The 18,070-nt window shown below is 41.5% G+C and overlaps 1 protein-coding gene across 3 annotated transcripts in view; it reads left to right on the top strand.

The window, feature by feature from the left end:
• MMS22L (MMS22 like, DNA repair protein) overlaps positions 1-13,874 on the top strand; it is a 126,681-nt gene extending 112,807 nt beyond the window's left edge. For all 3 annotated transcript variants that reach the window (XM_044289961.1, XM_044289962.1, XM_044289963.1), the window contains 6 exons: positions 4,647-4,816; positions 7,485-7,687; positions 8,516-8,682; positions 10,926-11,022; positions 12,107-12,274; positions 13,429-13,874. In XM_044289961.1, coding sequence (XP_044145896.1) covers positions 4,647-4,816; positions 7,485-7,687; positions 8,516-8,682; positions 10,926-11,022; positions 12,107-12,274; positions 13,429-13,510 — 887 coding nt within the window. In that variant the 3' untranslated portion in view covers positions 13,511-13,874. The remainder of the gene's footprint in view (positions 1-4,646; positions 4,817-7,484; positions 7,688-8,515; positions 8,683-10,925; positions 11,023-12,106; positions 12,275-13,428) is intronic.
• Positions 13,875-18,070: the final 4,196 nt, after the last annotated feature.

The following is an 18,070-nucleotide window of genomic DNA, read 5'->3' as shown; positions in this document are numbered from 1 at the left end:
ATTGCTAGGGCTACACGACAACATGCAGTGACTGCGACACGACAGTTGCAAGAAATCCATCCAGAATGGATTTTTTCTGCGACTGTCGCGTCGCAGTGCAACACCGTAGACTATCATTATAAAAAATGACGCGCGACATAAGTGTCGCAGTGTAGTTGTGCCCTATGTGTCGTGCCACTTATTGTTGTCGTGTAGCCCTAGCATAAGGGCTCATGCACACGAACGTTTTTGTGTTCTGTGTACGGGCCGTATTTTGATTCCGTATCCGGAACCATTCACTTCAATGGGTCCGCAAAAGATGCGGACAGCACTCTGTGTGCTATCCGCATCCGTTGCTCCGTTCCGTGTCCCCGCAAAAATTATGAGGCATGTCCTATTCTTATCCGTTTTGCGGACAAGAATAGGCATTTCTATAATGGGCCTCCTGTGTTCTGTTCCGCAAATTGCAGAAGGCACACGGGCAGCATCAGTTTTTTGCGGATCCGCAATTTGCGGACCTCAAAAAGCAGCACGTTCGTGTGCATGAGCCCTAAAGCTGACCTACAGCAGTGAAGAAAAATAGCTGGGTTGTTATGGAAACCTGGAGTAAAACTGTGTGTATGTGGAGACTAAGGGCATGCGAGCTTCTATTGGCTGATAAGGGACATGTGACCGTGTGTATGGCAGTTGGGATATGAAGAGAAAGACTTGCAGGCTTGTATTGGGAATATCTCGGTAACAGTACGTCCTAGAGAGCTGTGACTCCCCTCCCCCCCCCCCCCCCCAAAAGATTTATTTGCAGGTAGCAATGGATGTGTATACCAAATCGATGGTTGCATTTTTGAGTAATCGCGGAACATACACACACATATACGTCCTTTTTTTATATATATAATCTGTCAGTTTCAAGTTATTTCAATGACCAGTGTTGGGTTTTTCATCCTTTAAAAGAAGGGTACCAACAATTGTGTCCACGTGTGTAAATCTATAGCTGGTTGAGTACTCTTGTTACACACTCTTTCATAATCCCATGTGGCATTGATAAGGCTGAAATCTCAGATTTCTTAGCTGGCTTCATGTCTTTACAGAAATATGCTAATAATTTGTATTTTGGGAAGTATATGATATTCTGCTGGCCTGTATAAGTACACAGGCTTGACAAATTACATGTTCTAAAATGTCTCCACAATTTTTCTACACATTTCATGTTAACAAGAATGTTTGCCTTTCTTTTGTGTCAGTTTAAAGTGTAGAAAATTAAATTTCACATTTCAAAATCCACATATAGTAAGTTTGTGACATTGTTCTCTAGAAAAGTTGAGCATTTTTTCTTGCAGATCTGCCAATAGCAAACCTTTTAATATTTCATGGGGTTGAAGTCCCAAAACTGAGATTGTCTAAAAGAGGTGCTTTTCTGAGACTTTCAGTACATGGAAAACTTAAACGTTAACCCCTGTATTTATGCATCCTAAATGTTGATGAACAGTGCAGTGTAGAGATGGATGCATAAAGAGATATAGATATCGCAACATTGAAAATTGCAATACCAAGAGGGGCAAGCTGTACAAGCAAGTTATACAAATAGAGTAGTAGATGTCACTAAAATCTGTAAAGGATCTAATTTTCAAGTACCTAGCTCCAAAAAAACATTTAGTTTTTTACTACCTCACTATCATTCCTTTAGTTTTCAAAAAATATGCAAAGTGTTAATTTTGTATTGTATGTCTTGGTTTGCATGCATTTATTAGGGTTGAATCACAACAAGAAATGTTCTTAACATCTTAAGGACCCAGGATGGGAATGCTCGTTCTAAATGGCTGGTACTTTGCATCCTGCAGTCCTTCCTTCCCCCATGTGCAGTCCAGCAATCAGCAGCACGGATCCGGCTGTTACTGATGGCCAATTCCTGCTGCATCCACCAGCATCGGTGATAACGCTGATGCCGGTGGATTAACCCCTCATATGCCGCGGTCAGCCCTAACCGCGGCATATGGGAGATTTGCGCTCCCTCTCCTCATCCATCGGGTCCCCAGTGGCGGGGACCCGATGGTTGCCATTGCAGCCCCAAGCCATTCCAAGGTCTTGGGGCCCGGCATGAATGGAGGTCTATGAGGTCTCGTAGGCAAACTATCAGTGTATTACACTGTGTAATACACTGATAGTCAATGCAGTTCAATACAGATATATTGTATTGCATTTAAACAGGGATCAGACCCTGTAATGTTGAAGTCCCATACTGGGGGGAAAAAATGTGCTTTTAACAATAAATAAAATTAAAGTTTCATTATTTAAAAAAGAAAAAAAAAAAAAAAAAGCCCCTTTCCCATAAAAAGAGACATGCAGTCCTGATCAAAAGTTTAAGACCACTTGAAAATGGCAAACAATCATATTTAGCATGGCTGGATATTAACAAGGTTCCAAGTAGAGCTTCAACATGCAACAAGAAGAAATGGGAGTGAGACAAAACATTTTTTGAGCATTCAACAACAAATAAACTAAAACAGGCTGTTTTTCAGCTGGTCAAAAGTTTAGGACCACACCTCCCAAAAAACTGAAACCCCCCCCCCCCCAAAACAGAAATCCAACTTCCAAACATGAACTCAGTAATGAGTAGCTCCGCCGTTATTGTTTATCACTTAAAAAAAAATAATTGGCATACTTGATGCAAGCGTTTCAATGAGGTGAGTGGGAACATTTCTCCAAGTGGTGAAGACGGCCGCATCAAGGCCATCTACTGTCTGGAACTGTTGTCCATTTTTGTAAACTTCCCTTGCCATCCATCCCCAAAGGTTCTTAATTGGATTTAGATCAGGGGAACACGCAGGATGGGCCAAAAGAGTGATGTTATTCTCCTGGAAGAAGTTCCTTGTCCTGCGGGCATTGTGTACTGTAGCCTTGTCCTGTTGAAAAACCCAATCGTTACTACACAGATGAGGGCCCTCAGTCATGAGGGAGGGGAAGGGGACAGGCCGCCTCATTCCTGGTTTAGGCATACAAAATTCTCTAAATGTAACACCGCAAGGAAGCTATCTTACATTTAGAATCAGTGCTGGATGCGTCAACGTTATGAAGAGGCCAAGAGGCCGGCGGCTCTTCATGACTCCGGCGGATCCACTGCCAACGCAGGGCCTTATTAAGACGAGCGTCTAAAATGCCGGTCTTAATAAATGTGCCCCTACAGTATGTTTTGCGTCATTGTCACAGTTTAGGACCACTTGAAAGATGGCAAAAAATCTTATTTAGCATGGCTGGATCATAACAAAGTTCCAAGTAGAGCTTCAACATGCAACAAGAAGAAATGGGAGTGAGACAAAACATTTTTTGAGCATTTAATTTAATGAAAACAACAAATAGCCATGCTAAATATGATTTTTTGCAATTTTTCAAGTGGTCTTAAACTTTTGATTAGGACTGTATAAAAAACTGTAAAAAATAGAGAAAAAAAAAGACATTGGGTATCACTAATGGTGCCAAAACAGCATTTTTTTAATATTTTTTTTTTGTTACCTTGTCTCACAAAAAGTGTAATATAGAGCAACCAAAAATTATATGTACCCTAAAATGGTACCACCAAAACTGCCACTTTATCCTGCAGTTTCCAAAATGGGGTCATTTTTTGGTGAGTTTCTACTCTAGGGGTGCAACTTAAAATTATCCAAGTGAAATCTGCCTTCCAAAAACCATATGGCTTTCCTTTCCTTCTGTGCCCGTACAGTAGTTTACGACCACATATGGGGTGTTTCTGTAAACTACAGGAGCAGGGTGATAAATATTGAGTTTTTTTTGGCTGTTAACCCTTGCTTGGTTACTGGAAAAAATGGATTAAAATGGAAAATCTGCCAAAAAAGTTAAATTCTGAAATGTCATCTCCATTTTCTTTTAATTCTTGTGGAACACCTAAAGGGTTAACAAAGTTTGTAAAATCAGTTTTTAATACTTTGAGGGGTGTAGTTTCTAAAATAGGGTCATTTTGGGTGGTTTCTATTATGTAAGCCTCACAAAGTGACTTCAGACCTGAACTGGTCCTTTAAAAAGTGGGTTTTGGAAATTTTTCTGAAAAAATTTGCTTCTAAACTTCTAAGCCTTCTAACGTCCCAAAAAAGTAATAACTATTTTAGGAGGTATCACTATCTGTTTTAAAAGCAGAGAAATTTTGAAAATGGCGAATTTTTCGAAATTTTGTGTAAATTTGGTATTTATTTTTTTATAAAAATGAAATATTTTGATTCAAACTTACCACTGTCATGAAGTACAATATGTAATGAATGGCCTGGATAAGTAAAAGCGTTTTAAAGTTAGTACCACATAAAGTGACACTGGTCAGATTTGCAGAAAATGGCCTGGTCCTTAAGGTGAAAAATGGCAAGGTCCTTAAAGGGTTAAAAGAAACTAAATGTAGAAATATTATTTTTTTTAATGCAATAACTAAAAGCGAATCCATCCATTAAGCTAGCCATGTTAGTGCTGAGAAAACCTTAAACGGCTGCCAAGCCTCATCTGTTCGCCTGTTCCTATCTACTGATTTCCTCTCAGTGCCACTCTTGCCTTCATATAAAGTATGTTACAACTACAGAATAAGCCCCTGTGATTGGCTCCTGAGGGCATGCCAAGTGAGCCGATTGTTTGCTGCTATTTTATCTTTTTTCTCTTTCTTGTCTGCTTTCCAGGATATCTTGTGCGGTACTGGGCATTGATTCTGGCCACTTCCAAAGCACAGCAGCTCCTCTTCCGCATCATTGATTACCTGCTTTTACCACATGCCTTGTTCCAACAAGATAAGGGTTTGCTGCCAGCCATGCTCTCTGCTATACGTGAGACCCTTCCTCTCTTTCTCCAGGTGTAGATCTCAAGCACAATACTGTTCTGATTATATTGCTTTCCTTTAAAAGCCAGGGATAAGGAAAAAAGCATAAAAACTCACAGCCTACTTGTTTCTTTATTTGCATGAATAACCTATATAATTATGAACTACACAGAACCTTGTCTTTTCCTAGTGTCCATTTGTTTAGAACCGATCTTCCTTCCTTACCTCAACTGCCCTTGTGTATAGTCAGAATTGTAGGAAGTATTTTTTTTATTGCAAAATTGTTCTATTAGGGTGAAATCGCACATGAACCAAAGCCAGTAGTGAGTCTAATTAATGGTAGAAATATTGGAAAAGGAAGACTATAATATTGCTTCTGTCTTTTCTATGAACCCCTATGTTTGGGACCTTCACTGCTCCTGACAATGGAGGGGCTGTAGCACTGTATAAACTATGTATGCCCCTTCTGAATTTTCTCCAAACAAACACTAACAACCATTCACTTAGCAAGGAATAACAGGTAAAGGTTACTTCACACGGGACGATTATCAAGTATGAACGCTCGTATAATTCCCTATAATTGGCCTGTACAAAGAAGCTGCCCATTACCCAAAGAACCCGCGTTCATCTGATGAAAGCATAGTTGGTCCAGACACCTAAATCATCAATTCTGAGCAGCAGGTTGTGCTGTGTGAACAGTGATCTGCTGCCCAGAAACTATGACAGCGGAGGTTATTGGTGCATGTAAATGCAGCTCTTACCTCCTCTGACAAGCAGGCAATTATCAGGAACAAATAATTTTTACACGATAATTGCCTGTTTAATCAGCACTTTTAAGTGGGCCTTTTCTTCATTCATTTCATCCTAGCTACAGGCCATCAATTTAGAAGAACTGAAAACCCTATATTATAATATCTAGATGAATCTATATGCATGCCTATTAATAAAGGAGCCTTCATATTCAGCAAATATTAAGTGGTTCACTGTGTGTCCATTTGTGCTCCTAACCAAAATCTCTCTGGCAGTCTTGTATGGAAGTTTGTTCATCTATGTTCACCCCTGCCCATCATTTACAGACACTGCACGTGTTGTAAGCTTCTTCAGGGTTCATGGTTTTGTATCTGTGTGAACAAGCAAACATTTATCAATACAAGAAGTCCATGAACTTACTGTATATATTTGAACAATCGCACATACAACATGGCATACAGCTGCTTACAGTGTGTGTCTGGTCATGCACCACCATCGAAGTTTGTTGGCAAGAAAAAATTTAGTGGCCTGAGTGCCTTTACTTTTACTACATTAACCTAATATTAAATACAAAAGCGGTCCAAAATTTTGTAGATAAGCTATTAGCCTCAGAGCTGTATTATACCTGCGGCTGCTTTAGAGACAGAGACTTGCTACACCCTATTGGACCATATTCAACATTATACTTCTATAACAGCTACATCTCTTTTATGGTGATTGCACAATTTTCAGCTAAATTGGACTCTGTTTTCACAAGCATCTTTGGCTGGAATTCTGCGTATTATCTGTAGTGCGCTAGTAAACCACCGTACAGATGCAACATGGGAACCCGACCATAAGGATCTGTTCTCCCGTCTGAATTTTACTTCTGAAGAATAAACCAGGCATAGCATACCCAAAAAAGAAGACGACTGGGATTATTTTCCATTGTTCCTTGTTTTGCTATTTTGTTTGTGCTTTGGGCCTGTGGTTCTCAACCTTTTTTATGCCAAGTCCCCCTTAGTGACAAGAAGTAGTAACCCCCCCCCCCCCCCCCCAAGGGAGCAAACAGTGAAAAATGGTAAGAAAATAAGGCTGTTCTCACACCGCTGTCATAGGTTATGTTCTAAGCCTCTGTCAGCAGTTCCTACAGATTTGACACAGAATAGCACAGCATGCAGCACTGGGTAACTATTACTTTTTAAATTCCATTTTGCACTTCCAAACATACAGGTAAACACAGCACTACATACCTCTTACATCTAGTAATCTCTCCTGTGATATACATGGTTTTTTTTCTCATCTTCTCAATTAGTTCCAGACCACCATGATCATTTCTTTCAGCCATGTCTTTTTTCTGCAGAGTTTGTCACGCAGGCATCTTAGCTTCCTACTTTTCAATCATCCTTCTGAACACGCCATACCCAATACTGTGCCGACTGTGCTCCCCAATACTATACTGCAGAAATGCATGGTCCCCCTGAAAATGTTAGTACCCTGCAGATAGTTATTCCTTAAATAATTACTGACACACAACTGACACACAGTGTCCTCAAATTCAACTGTGACCAGTGAATGGTGTCCCTGACAGGAATAGTGAAAACATTACTGGTTGCTAGGGCAGTCCCGCTTACCCCCATAACGCTCCTTTGGGGAATGAGTACCACAGGTTGAGAACCAGTGCTCTAGGTGACAAAAATGACAAGGGGTAATGGATCTTTGTAAAGGTGGTGAAAACTGCATTTTAGAGAAGACTCAAATCTAAACCAGCGTGAACGTAGTCATTTGAGGTTGGGAATAGACAGAGGTTTTGCTTTGTGGATTTCATTATTAGTCTGAATTTAAATAAAGCTTCAAATGTTCTACGTCTTTCTGTGTGTTTACCAGGCTTATGAAATGTCTTACTTGCATATGTCATTTCTATTATGTTTATAAAATGATAATCTTTACAAGTTGGTATTTTACATTTCAGGGCCTATCCATCATATCTCGTCAGTCCCAAACCCAAGCTGCATATGTAAAACAGCAGCTAAAAATGACTGTCCAGCAATATTTTGGAAGATTTCTTCCTAGTGCCCCTGCATCCGGAAGTCACCCGATTCTTCTAGCTCTTTGTGATTCTGTTCAAAGCCCACACACAGCCAACCTAAGAAGGATTGTAATGGAAGTCATACGGTAAATATTCCCAGTCATTAAAGGGGTTGTCCTCCATTTACTTAGTGAAGGCCTATCCTCAGAATTGGCCATCGCTAGCTGATCAGCAGGGGTCCAACACCTCGCTGCCCTGACGCTCAGCTGTTCGTGTTTGTAGCTCTGTCACCAGAAGTCAGCACCGGTGCTAAACAGTTCTGTCAACCTTGTAGTGAACAGAGCTTGACACTGCAGCGCTACATCCATTGCCTTTAGTGGGAGCAGGGTTGTAGTAACTAGCTCCCTCCATTACAAGGTTAACGGAGCTGTGTAGATCCGGTACCAACTTCCGGTGACAGAGCTACATACAAACGGCTGCTTGGTGGGGGTGTGGGGGTGTTGGACACCCACCGGTCAGCTGGTGCTGGCCTTTCCTGATCATAGGTGATCACTATGTAAAAACTGAACAACTTCTTTCAGCAACATTCCTTATCTGATATAACAGGGTGATGCATCATTATGAATACAATAGAGGAAAAGGGACCTTCACATGAGCAGCTTATATATGAACGTCTGTTTTCCTGACTTTTCCTACTTTTTGGTTTGTGACCTTAGAAATGGAGTATGGCACTTAATTAGTCTAAATTTATATGATTTGTTTATGGATGGGGGCCGCATATTCTGCATCCTCAACTTGTACACTACTAAGCCAGGGCACCAGTCTTCATACTTGACCCTCTAAAATTGTTTTTTAGAAATACTATAACCAGCAACAAATGTATTGATTTTTATTATATATTGTACTAAAAAAATATATATGATGAGATTTACACCCTAAAACATATTTGCATAAAGTTTATCTTTTTGTTTTAGTGATAGCTACTTGCAGTTCAAAGGTCATGCACCCCCGCCTCGTTTAGCCACCATTATGTTATTCATACTGGATGTTTTCCAGAGAACCAAGACTGTTGACGTTGCAGATGCTGATTCTCTGCTCCCGTCTATTCTAAAGTGCTTGATAATGGTCAATGAACCTCAGGGTAAGTTAAATATAATAGATTTATTAACATTTTGAAATTGGTCTGCAAACTGTATATTAATGCAGCCTTCTAACTTTGTTAGTAAGTTGATGTTATGGAAGTAGGAAAAAAGAGCAAACGTAAGGATCTGATCAACGTTGACGATGGTCAAATTCTGAGTCAGAGCATCTTCAAAATTGCAGGTCTTATCAGATGTTTCTGGTATAAAGTGATTAGTACCAAAAATGGTCCAAAGACAACCAGTGACCAGGTCATGAGCACCCCAGGCTCACTGATAATAGAAAGTTGTTTGACACACAGTGTATTGCAGCTTGTTGTGAGGCTGCAGATTGACCAAAGTGCCCTTGCTGACTCCTGTGCACCTCTGAAACCACCTATATTGTATGGTAGGGTGTGTGTGTCCCATACCTGAGGCAGAAAGAGTACCAGGATACAGTCGGAAGAATGCAAAGCAGCAGATGCAGTGTAGCCTTTATTTCTGAACTCCTGACTGCACATAAACACTCACTATAATTACATTCTTATCAAACTGTTAGAAATATGGCTTAAATGAGTGTTTGAGCTGTCAGGAGTTCAGAAACAACGGCTACAGATTTAGCCATCAGAGCGCCTCCCTGATGGATTTACTGTGAGACACAGAGTAGTAGTCTGCAGATGCACTGAACTGGAAAGCCGTAGAGGAAAAAAGGAAAAACTGTTGAAAAAATCTTAACGACCACTTGAAAATATGAATAAATTGCAGTGATAAAAAAAATTGGATCTAAAGGTATCCATATCCTTTTAAGTGAATGTAGCTGTGCAAAGGTGTTGGACAGTTTTTAAAATAAAGCAGAAATGTTTTTTTCTGACCCTGCACAACCTGGCCAACCTTACATACACAAAGAGCCCCCCCCCCCCCCCAAAAAAAAAAAATAGGACTACCAGGAGCCACAAGCTATACTTTTACACAGTCACCGTATTTTTCGCCCCCTACAAGATGCACCTAGGTTTTAACAAGGAAAAATAAGATTAAAAAAATATTTTTCATTGATTTGAGGTCTGCTAAAAATATTTTTCTTATTGTTCATTAGCAGAGAAAAAAATAAAAAATATATATTTTTCATCAGACCTCAGATCAGACTCCTAAATCAGATCCCCAATCCTCATCTGACCTACAATAAGATCCCCAAACCTCATCAGACTTCCAAATAAGTCCCCCAAAATAAGACCCCCAATGCTTGGATCAGACAACACAAATCAGACTCCCAGTGTCAGACCCTCAGTTCTTAGATCTCCCCCACATGCTCAGATCTCCCCCACATGCTCAGATCTCCCCCACATGCTCAGATCTCCCCCACATGCTCAGATCTCCCCCACATGCTCAGATCCCCCCCACATGCTCAGATCCCCCTTCATGATCTGACCCCCCCCCCCCCCATGCTCAGACCTGACCAACCCATGCTCAAACAAGACCCCCATGCTTAGATCTGCCCCTCATGCTCAAATCTGAACCCTCGTGCTCAGATCAGACCCACATTCTCAGTTCTATCATTTAAAAAAAATATCTTCCCTCTCCTGATCAGGCACTGGGCTCCTGCTTGGGCACTCTTTAGGTCTGACGCGCTCTTCACAGTGACCTGATGAGCACAATGTCAGGTCATAGTGCATGGCTCCACGTACTACGTTCTTACACTCTGTGCATCAGGACGTAGTGGAGAGTGAGCTGGAGCTGCAAAGTGATAACAGTGCCCGATCAGGAAAAGAGATCTGAGCATGGGGTGGAGAGTGCTTCCTGGCTTCACAGCTAGAGCCTCACTTGCAGAAGCAAAGAGCCGCATGTGGCTCAAGAGCCACAGGTTGGCCACCCCTGCCTTAAAAGATCTGCTGTTAACTCTTGTTGCCAAATTGCACAGGACACCTTCAGAAGTCTTCTAGGATCCATGCCTCAGCAGGTCAGAGGTTTATGTCAGCATGAGGGGAACCACCACTACATGAGACTGGTGTTTTTCATGTTATGGATGGTCAGTGGAAATATCCCCAGTACCCTTAGGCTTGTGATTTCACAATTTCAGTGGGTCTATGCTCAGATTTGGACCAACAGTGAAGAAAATATGAAGACTTTATGCTTCACAAAGTGTCTTCATAATGTGTTAACTGTACAATGTCAACTGTACCTTGTATGTACGTAAATTGATGTTTTAAAAATGTGAACATTGACATAATTGGAAATATTTAATTGACGTGAGTCATTATGCTTTGTTCAGTAAAGAAGCTTTGCACAGATACACTGCAGAAGATGGTCGAAGGCTGTCAGGCTGTACCACAGGGGGAAGCTGCAACACGGTTCACAGCAAATTTAAGGTATAGTCAGTGCTTAAAGTATACTCAAAATAAATTAATAATCTTCCTCCCTTAATATCATCGTTATGTTTAATCCTGCTTTGACTCATTAGAATTAAATAAAAAAAATATATATAAAAACAAAAACTATTAGATCAGGCATGTCCTCTCTCGTCCTCACCGTCCCGTGTCTGGCTGTGAGACAACTGGTTGCAGCAGGAGTCTTCCTTCTGTGCCCTGTCTGCAGTAGCTTACTACCATTCCCCAACTGAGGGGGATTACACCCAAATATTCCACCCTATTACTATAAAATGTAACTTTTATTAGGTATATTAAAGAGCTTATTGCCAGGATTTAAAAGCATCAGTGTCTGTGCCAATAAGGTATACTGTTCAGTATTAATAAGTTGGTGCTCATTCACACTTCTTTAGTGTTTTACACCTAAAGTATATGATTATTTTAATGTTTTGGTATCAAGTTACTCCAATGCTGCATACAGTATTTTGCATTCACACTCATTTAATGGAGATTACTACTTGTAGATTCCTTCCATCCACTATGTATACCTTTAGATTGAGACAGTGTTATATTCACACTGTTATAAAGTCAGGTGTGTACTGGAGAATTTTGTTTCACATTGCTAGTTTTCCATTTGAAACCATGTTGTATTCACACTGCTTTAGGCTTCGTTCACACCACTGTTTTGTTTTCCGTTCCCCTGATCCGTCAGAACAGATAAATTAACAAGAAAAAATAAGGATCCTTTATTTTGAGCATCGGTATTTTTAAGTATAGTGGTTATTTTGAGCAGTGTCCCTCCTTGTCACTGAAGCACAAACATCTTTTCAGCGAATGCAACATTCATGCCCTCTGAACCTCCCTCACTGAACAGCAAGTAGGACACAAGAAGCGTTCAGCCCCACTGCTTGGCTAAGCCCTCCGAAGCCAGGAATAGATCCATCTGGTTACCATGCCTAGATTTCATATACAGTGGACACAATCGAGCTTCAATCATGCTCATTTTATTTAATCAATCAGCCGAGCTATAAGGGCTAGATATAGGACAATTCCTATCGTGAAGATGTTTGTTTTTCTTTCCCTGCAGGCAGTTTATTCAGGAAAACTTTGCGATGTATGACTACCATATATTTTCCATTTTGGAGACCCTTGCTGTTTTAGACCAGTCACTTGTTGGCAGCCTGATTCCCACCATCAGTCAAAGTCTTAAAGAGTCAGAGCACAAACGTGGTCTTGGACGAAATGCTTCATCCAGGTATGGTTAATTTTTGTTTTGTTTCTTTTTAAAGCTGACCTTAGGCAATGCTGTGTGAAATGTACCCACCCCTCACTTACTTAGGTACCTTCTTAGTAGGTAAATATAGGACACAAAGGTTAGCCAGAAGTAGTTAACTGCCTTCTATACAGAAAATCAGTTTCAAAGTAATCATCCTGCCATGTAGGATAGTAGCCCCAAAACATAATTATACTTATGAAAACTTGGTCCTCCAGTCCTGAGAACTTATTTTTGTGCAAATAATGTTTTTGGCACATTGTGGGTGAGGCTCTTTTGGTGCACTTTCTCCTGCATCATCGCCACTGGCTGTCAATCAAGCAAAAAGGGGAGGTCTAAGAGGCATTACTGGCAGAACTATGGTGCTTAAAAAATAAGTATTTCTCAGGATTAGAAGACAGTTGTTTTTACAAGAAAGGCTATGTTTCAGGGCACCTTCCATTTATACATGTGATCGGGGTACGATGCTCTAGTTTCGTCTAAAAGGAGTGCAAAACCAACACCATTGTTTGTACAAATCCTGGCACTAGTGAATAATGCTAGCCTCAGGCACGCAGTCGCATCAGATTTACAGATCCTTGAAAAAACGCTTCTGTGTGCAATCCTTTTTATTACTCCCATCAATAGTAAAAATGGACAAGAATAGGACCTGCGGATGTGAGAAGAAAAAAAAAAACAGGTGTGCGAATATTCTCATTAATTTAAATGAGATTTAAAACGGGATAGCACACTGAAGGAGAATACTGTTGTGTGCTTGACCACGAGTAAATAGATGAAGCAGCTCATGTGGCAACAAACTTAGCCAATGACGAAAGACCGCTTTGGGGCAAAGAGGAGAAGCAACCAGTGTTAGATTCAACTAATGTATGCATTGGTGTCCACAGTATCAATGTATACCAACATCCAGCTTCTGAATCTGGAACACAAGTTACTTTGTAGATGCAGGAAGCCCCTGAAAACTTACAGTAGTAAGATACAGTAGAGCGCAGAAAATTGCAGACATGTATTGGCGACTACAAGCATTTAAACATCAGCTGCAATAAATGGGAAAACTAGTCTTTTCTACTTTTCATGCCAACCTTTTGTTTGTCAGTAAGAGATTTCAGTTTTTAAACCAATTTTTTGCACTTCCATAGGGAGGCTTACAGAAGATTGCTGTCACACTTGGGTGAACATGGACAAGATGAGCTACGGACACTAGAAAATGAAAGATGTTAGCCTTCTAGTAATGGCCACAATGCCACTATAACCAAACATTCAGCAAAAGTTGCGTCCCAGAGAGTGTCAGACTTGTTTAATATTGCTTTTGCAACAGGATCTATGAGAACGTGATCCATTTCATGATAGAATTGAACTAAACTTTACATCTTCTCCCTAGAAGTTGTGTGTAAATGTGCCTCCAAACGGTGTATTCGCAGAATAGTTTGTACATACATCCTTATTGTGTTTGTGGACTTTCATTCTGCGGTCCACTACTCTAAAATGGTCGAGGTGTAATATAAAAACTTACTAAAATATTGTACATATGTATAGATTGTCTCCCTCAGCTGTCCCTGCACTAAACTGAAATAAACATTATTACCAGTCATCAAATGTATTGGAAAACTGTGGTGAAGGATTTTCTCTCTTGCCCTATTACTTAGACATTTCAAGTGCACAAAATTGTGAAAGGTGAAAATTATAAACTTACACATACACTATATGGTTAGGATGGGCTTACACACTGTTGCTGCCACCTGCTTTCAAAACCCCCTTCTACCTGCCGAGGACCAGTTGCTGCACAATTCTGCAGGTAAAACCTAATTATTTTCTTCAAAATCATGCAGCCATTGTCCGTTGCATGTGGGAGAGGTTTCTTCCACATGCAGCAACCAAGGCATGTAAACCCAGGCTAAAGTCTGTGGGCAGCATTCCTGATTACTGAGTTTAGGTGTTCCAGCTACAACCATTGCATGAAATCGAGCACACAGCCATGCAATCTCCATAAACGAACAATGGTAGCAGTGGTATAGATTGTACTAGAGAGACCCACAGGAATTTTTATTTATTTTATTTATTATTTTTTTGTGATGGGTGCGTGGTAAAATGGAAAAAAAAAACTCCTGCATTTCCATATGTATGCTAAGTAGGCAGATTGGATGTATATTACTTGACAGGTACATTTTAATTATAGATCATAACCCTTCCATGATTGACACTTAAAGGGGTTTTGCCACTTCAGCAAATAGCATTTATTATGCAGAGAGAGTTTCCATGGTTACGACCACCCTGCCGTCCAGCAGCATGGCTGTGCTTGTACACTATAGAAAAAAGTACCAGCATATGTGGGCTGGCATTTTTTCTTGGTGTGTGAGCGCAACCACCACTAATGGATTGAAGGGTGGTCGTAACCATGGAAATGAGCAGTGTATAATGTGATGGAAAAATGAATCCAGACAGCAAAGTAACTGATATGGATAACTAGCTGAAGGACCTGGCTTTGCTCAGGTATATTAATCTATTTCATTTAATATTTGTCTGGGACGTTAAAAGATATCAACAGTATCCACTATAACAGTGACATCTACAGCACCTCGCCCCCTTAACAGTGACTTCCACAGCCCCCCACCCCAGTGCCCCGTCCCTTAAAATTGGACCTCCACAGCAGCCCACCCCCTTAACTTTAACACACCACCCCCTTGACAGTGACCTCCACAGGGGCCCGCCCCTTTAACAGTGGCCTTTACAGCAATCTGCCCCTTAACACTGACCTCCATAGTGGACCATCCCCTTAACTGTGACCTCCACAGCAGCCTGCCCCTACGGTGGCCAGAGGTCCAGTTTAAGGCCAGACAGTCCAGCTTTCAGACTCCCTGTCCTCCGTCTGGCACAGGGCTTGGACGGACACAAGGATGTCCTTTTGAACAGCTCACTCTCGGACAGCAGCACTGTGGTGTCTGAATTTTAGCTGCAGGGAGAAAGTCATCCTCCCTCCCACCTCTGCAGCTGACAGAAGTTGATTTTTACCTTAATTTTTGCAATCCCTGTCTGCTGAGGAGAGGGGGCGTGGTCTAACCAAATTGGGGTGTGACTTAGTGGGACCTGGGGGCTTGGTTTTAAGTTTGTCTTTTGAAGGTGGACACATTGTGGCAGGGGGCGTGTCTTGGCTCCTTCCCGCAAGAGTGCCGCCCCTCTATGAACTTTACTGGATCATTTGCATACCAAATAAACTGGATTCTCAGAGGATAAAAAGATCTATTGCTGGAATAAAGGCACATCTTGAAATAAGGTACTAAGTGCTATTAGGCCATGGCTTTATTTCAATAGCGATTTATCCTAGTTACAGATTTCCTTTAAAGCTCTCCTACAGCAGTGAAGAAAAATGGCTGGGTTGTTATGGAAACCTGGTATAAAGCTGTGTATGTGGAGGTTAATGGCCTGCAAGCTTCTATTGGCTGATGCATTTTTTTGGGAATATCTTAGGAACTGTATATCCTAGAGAGCTGAGACCTGGTCTAAAACCTTCCCGGATACCTGATGTACCTGTGTGCCAAATTTCGTGATTGTAAATGCGACAGTGCGGATTCCTTTAGCGGACATACATACACACATACACTGAGCTTTATATAATAGATAACAATACATTAGTAAGTGGCTTGTATTAACTTTCTCTACATGATGAATTCCACTTGCTGAAGTGAGACAGCCCTTTAAGACCGCCCCGGTCAACTATCAGTGACTGAGAGCTATGTGTACATATGTATACACACTTAGGCCTCATGCATTTTTTACTGATCAAATGCGGACCCGTTCATTTCTATGGGGTCGCAAAAAACATGTGAGCAGCACACGAATGTTATGTGTGCTGTCCGCATCCATTTATCATGTAGATGCAATTAATACAAGGCACTTACTAATGTATTGTTATCCAGATTGTCTGTCTAGATTCATTTTTCCATCACATTATACTCTGCTCGTTTCCATAGTTAGAACCACCCACCGTGCTTGAACACTATAAAAAAAATATACTAGCCTCTCTGGTGGCCGAAACCATGGAAGCTCACATAGGCTGGTGCTTTTTTTTCTGTGGTGTACAAGCACAGCCATGCTGCTGGACTGTAGGGTGGTTGTAACCATGGAAACTCATAGCATAATAAATGCTATTTGCTGAAGTGGCAAAACCTCTTTAATAAAGGGCAGCAGTAAGTTTGCAAAGCTCTATAATAAAAGTTCGGGCTTGTATTTCATCAGTTCATAATTTAGCTTAAGTTCGTTGCTGTATAATTTTGGAAACATGGTATTAATTCGATTAAAAATTGGTCAATGTTTTGCAATGGGAAAAGTTCCTTTTTAAAAAAAATGTGTTCTATGGTGTTAACCAAAGCTTATCTGGATATATGCATGGTGTTAGTGTGGCCACTGCTGCTCCACTTACTGTTCCCAGTTTTGTGTGTCCCGGCAGCAAGAACCTACCTCCTCTGCTCCCTTCTTCCAGGTGGGCCCACCGCCGATCTTGCTCTGTTCATTCACACAGGCAGCGGCCTACGGGCCAGTACGTGTACTCTATTACACACTGGCAAATGGCTGGCTACCCTGGGGTACTTAAAGCACCTTCCTCTGTGCAAGGGGGGTGCAATAGGTTCCTACTATTGCTAGTTCCTGCAAAGGTGTGCTGTATTAATTTGTCTGCCCATGTACCAACCTCTGCCCGTTTCCTGGATATTGACCCTCTGGTGCCTGACCTGTGCTCGACCGCCATATTGACTTGATGGTGCCCTGATCCCTCAGTGGTCTGCACCTGTAGGTCAGCTGTCAATCATACAGAGACTACTCCAGGAGGTAAAAACCAGACGACCTGCTTGGATAACACCTTAGGAGTAGCCCAAAGTCAAATCTGTTGGTTAAGGCCGAATGCACATGGCTGTGTTCCGCAGCAGAGAGCGGTCCGTGGTATGCCGGGCTGGATTTCTGTTCAGAGCAGGAGCGCACGGCGTCATTGGTTGCTATGACGCCGTGCGCTTCATGACGCCGCTTCTGTACAGTAATACACTATACGAGTGTATTACTGTACAGCAGCGGCGGAATAAAGCGCATGGCGTCATAGCAACCAATGACGCCGTGCGCTCCTGCTCTGAACAGAAATCCAGCCTGGCATACCACGGACCGCTCTTGGCAGCGGAACACGGCCGTGTGCATTCGGCCTAAGGCTAAGTTCACAATTCAGTTATTTGATCAGTTATTTCCATCAGTTTTTGCGAACCAAAACCAAGTGCGGGTCAAAAACACAGAAGAGGTGCAGATCTTTCTATTACACCTGATCTCGGAGTAGGCTTCAGTATTGATTTTGGCTCACGTAACTGATCAAATAACTGGTGTGAACTCAACCTAAGGCTACATGCCATGCACATGACCGTTGTTTTGGTCAACATCAGAGTGGCACCCATTCACTTCAATTGGGCCGCAAAAGATGCGGACAGCACTCCGTGTGCTGTCCGCATAGGTTGCTCTATTCCGTGGGCCGCAGAAAAAATATAACCTGTCCTATTCTTGTCCGTTTTGCAGACAAGAATAGGCAGTTACAATAATGGCTGTCTGTGCTGTTCCGCAAATTGCGGAACGCACATGGACGCCATCCGTGTTTTGCGGACCGCAAAACACACAACAGTCGAGTGCATGTAACCTAACACGGTTGCACACCCACTGCCATAGCACATGGCATTACAACATACATATGTAGATCTTAAAATTCACCTCTGTGAAATGATCTGATACAAGATGGATGACATCTATGTCTTCTTG

Source organism: Bufo gargarizans, chromosome 4 (assembly GCF_014858855.1).
Source record: "Bufo gargarizans isolate SCDJY-AF-19 chromosome 4, ASM1485885v1, whole genome shotgun sequence".
Lineage (NCBI taxonomy): Eukaryota > Metazoa > Chordata > Amphibia > Anura > Bufonidae > Bufo > Bufo gargarizans.
This window is presented reverse-complemented; position numbering and strand designations above follow the sequence as displayed.